The following is a 3,503-nucleotide window of genomic DNA, read 5'->3' on the forward strand; positions in this document are numbered from 1 at the left end:
CTCACTCGCGTCCCTCGCTCCGCCCTTCTCCTCTCATCTCCAACAACATCCACCACACTCTCTTGCCCCGACACTGGCCCATCTGGCGGTCCTTCGCTATCCACAACCAGTGAATGTCCCCGCCATCTTGCCGCCCCGCCCCTGTGCCCACCTCCTCCGCCGGGTCTGTCATCTGCCAACCCCCCTCTAATCCTGGTAATAGACAAATCCCCACCGAGAAGCCGTTGTCAACCTCGCTACTATGTCACTGTTCACATGATCAACTAAAAAATTCGTAAATTTCATACAGTTGAAATTTAGAAGGACTGAAAGAATAAAGAAGGCGAGTCGGGGGAGTGGGAGGGGCTTGTTGAAAGGCGATGGAGGGTGGCGGTCATGTACGTTTAAATTAAAGTGTGATGGCGATAAAAAAAATTGATTGATTTTAGGAGGGTTTTAGACAATTGTAGAATCGACAGATTCGTCATGTTCTTATGAGCGGACAAATCACCAGTTCGCCACAAAAGTTTGTGTGAGTGTAAGGGAGAATGAAAACGAACAATTCTTGCGGATTATCTGGACACGTCAGGGGTTGACGAAAATAGTATTACCAACTGTTGATCAAACAAAAAATATTGGCCATGGTCCAATGCTCGTACTAAAAGAATATTCAAAATTTGAAGCTAACTTAGGATGTATTTGTTTGTTAGAACTAAGTTAAATGGGGTACGATGGTGCTGTATGGATGGGATACTAATAGATGAGGGATATAAATAGTTTATTTAGTTAGTTGTATGGGATAGGATGAAAATATATTTGGTTAGATATATTGGATGATACGTGAATGTATTTAGTTATTTAAAAAACATGTACCTATATATAACTTTATTATTTTATAAAAAAATAATTTATTATTTATTATTATAACAAACTATGCTAATTAGTACTAATTCTAGTTAATCATAATTTAAATTATCAATAATCATCACTAAATACCATAATAATAATTAGTTACGGTTAATAACATATAATTGTAACTAATATTTAACTAAATATCCTTAAAAATCCCTAATCATAAGTAATTAGCAGAGTTGATCGAAACTGTACGACACAGTTCGGCTGATTTTACCGTACAACTCGGTATATCATTTTCTCGACATATTTAAAAATCTAAACAATCTCATCCTAAACATAATAATAGGATTCAATGAACCAAACAACTAAATATGCTCAGATCCTGTACGATCCGTACATATTTATGGTTAGTTCAACCAACCAAACACATCATTAGCTCTAGCCACGAGCCAGACGAAATCAGCTTCCACGCCCCACGAGCCGAGACAGATACTCGAAACTCGAATCCTTAAACGGCATGTATGCAGGAGCCTAAGGATAAACAACACGGCGCAGTGCTCACATGAACTGAGCAGACGACCACGACGACCATACCTGGCAGTACATCCCTGACCCTGTGGCCCTGTGCCCCCGGAACAGTGACCGTGCACGCCACACGCGCACGCATTCACACCCCTCACATGGTCGCCCGTAAAAAGGACACGACCGACGCTGCGCCAGGGCCGGCGCCGTGGACGCGCACGTACCGCGCCGGAACGGCACGAGACCACGAGACGGTAGCGGCCGCGGCTCACACGCGCGCGCGGACGCCGCACCAAGTCGGCAACCCAACCCCAACCACCGTGACGACGAAGGACACCAACCCATGAACCAAATAAACCGAGCATTTGAGTAAGATTTAACAAGGAACAGGGCAAGGCAACAAGTAGCAAGCCAACAAAAATTCACCGGAAAAAATGGCTACGTACACCGCACCGCACCAATGGCCAAAGCAGAAGCAAACGTAGCATGCAGCAACTCCGACACGGCGACCACGACGGATGGAAGGAAGAGGCCACCACGAGCTCCCTCCCCATGTGGAGGCGGACGGCAGAAACGGACGACGGCTTGTGACGACTGATGAGCGACCGGCCAAGGACAGACGTGCCAACCTAGCTCCGCTCGCGTCGCGACGCTAGCTGTGACGCCGGTGCGAGGCGGTGCTCGTGCTGCTGCTCCCGGGCGTGGTGCCGGCGCCGCCCGCGGCTTGCGCGGCCATGGCGAGCTCGAACTGCCGCATGGAGAGCGGCGGCATGGGAAGCGGATGCTGCTCCTGCTGCTGGGGCGGCGCGGCGGAGGTGGACGCGGTGGACGCCGGAGGTGGCGGGGCGGCGCGGTTCCAGGAGCGGACGCTGGTGGTGGTGTTGGTGCTGCCGTCCCACCCGATGTGCGCCACGTGCTTGACGTCCGTGGGGAGCCCGATCACCATCTCCCGTTCCTCCTCCTCATCGTCGTCCTCGTCGTACACCGCGAAGATCTGGGACAGGCTCTTGAACCCCCTGAGGAGCCGCGCCACCAGCGACTCCCCCTTCCCCGTCGCCGTCCCTAATTCGCTCGCTGCTCCAACGCACAAATGGAGAAACTTTAGCGACCGGTATGCATCGCCAGGCACAGAAAAGAACTGAAGCCGCTGGTTGTTCAATTGGCACGCACCTTGAGGTTTCTCGGCGGCGTGGCGGGCGGTGTCGACGACGTCGACGCTGGAGTGGGAGCGGCAGCCGAAGGAGAAGGGGATGGAGATGAACCGCCGCTGCGCCAGATCCTTGCTCATGGCGTCCACGGCCGAGATGGCAGCCGCGCGCGCGAACAACGCCGCAACCAATTACCAAACCAACGTGCAATCCGGCGCTGGCTCCTGACTTGACGGCTTGCCTGCTCGAGCAAGTAGATAGCAGAGCAGGTGGCAAGCCTTAATTTCAGCAAAAAAAGTGCGTTAGGTGCGCGCGCGCGCTCGAGACAGAACCGGCCGGCCCGACCACTGGTCGCCCAGTTCGGTGCAAGCAAAGGAGAGGGGACCTGGCAAGGAAAGAAGACTACGACTATAGGAGTAGAGAAGTAGCAGTACTACACCATGGCGCAATGCCCCTGCTAGTAGCAGTAGCAGTAGCACTCCTACTATATTGGCATGGTCGTGGAGTACGGCACCATGGCAGGGTGCCTCTGTGGTGGTAGGAAAGAGATGGGAAAGGAGGAGTGGTTTCCGGATGGGATGGGTTGGGTTGGGTTGGGTTGGGTTGGTTGGTGTTGGGTTTGGTACCCACCCGAAACCCAACGCCTTTCGGCCACGGACAGCAACGCACGGATCATGGATGCAAGTGTAGCGGCGGTGGCGGCAGCAGCTCGCGGCAGACATGCGGATGGATGGATGGACAGATGGGCGTGTGCAGCTGAAGCGGTAGCGCGCGGCCGCCTGTGGTTTTGTTCGGGGAATTTGCTCGTTCGCCGGGACCAGTGCCCAACAGCCTCTCTCTGTCCGTGGCCGCTCCGCTCCCTGGATAGACACTAGCCAGCCAGCCTCCCGAAGGGTCTGTTTGGCAGGCTCTAGACCGGTTTTAAGTGTAAAATCAGCCAGAGTTTTGTTAAACTACAGCTTACAATTTTTAACTTATAGATTAATTAAGGGTAATTAA

The 3,503-nt window shown here is 52.2% G+C and overlaps 1 protein-coding gene across 1 annotated transcript; it reads right to left on the reverse strand.

Annotated features, from left to right (window-relative positions):
- Positions 1-1,700: 1,700 nt before the first annotated feature.
- Positions 1,701-3,273, reverse strand: LOC133909465 (CRIB domain-containing protein RIC4-like). The gene is made up of 2 exons (XM_062351902.1): positions 2,527-3,273; positions 1,701-2,430 (listed from the first exon to the last, which is right to left on the reverse strand). Exons 1-2 carry the CDS (start codon positions 2,642-2,644, stop codon positions 2,009-2,011), a joined length of 540 nt encoding a protein of 179 aa, XP_062207886.1. The 5' UTR covers positions 2,645-3,273; the 3' UTR covers positions 1,701-2,008.
- Positions 3,274-3,503: the final 230 nt, after the last annotated feature.

The sequence above is a fragment of the Phragmites australis genome, chromosome 2 (genome assembly GCF_958298935.1).
Source record: "Phragmites australis chromosome 2, lpPhrAust1.1, whole genome shotgun sequence".
Lineage (NCBI taxonomy): Eukaryota > Viridiplantae > Streptophyta > Magnoliopsida > Poales > Poaceae > Phragmites > Phragmites australis.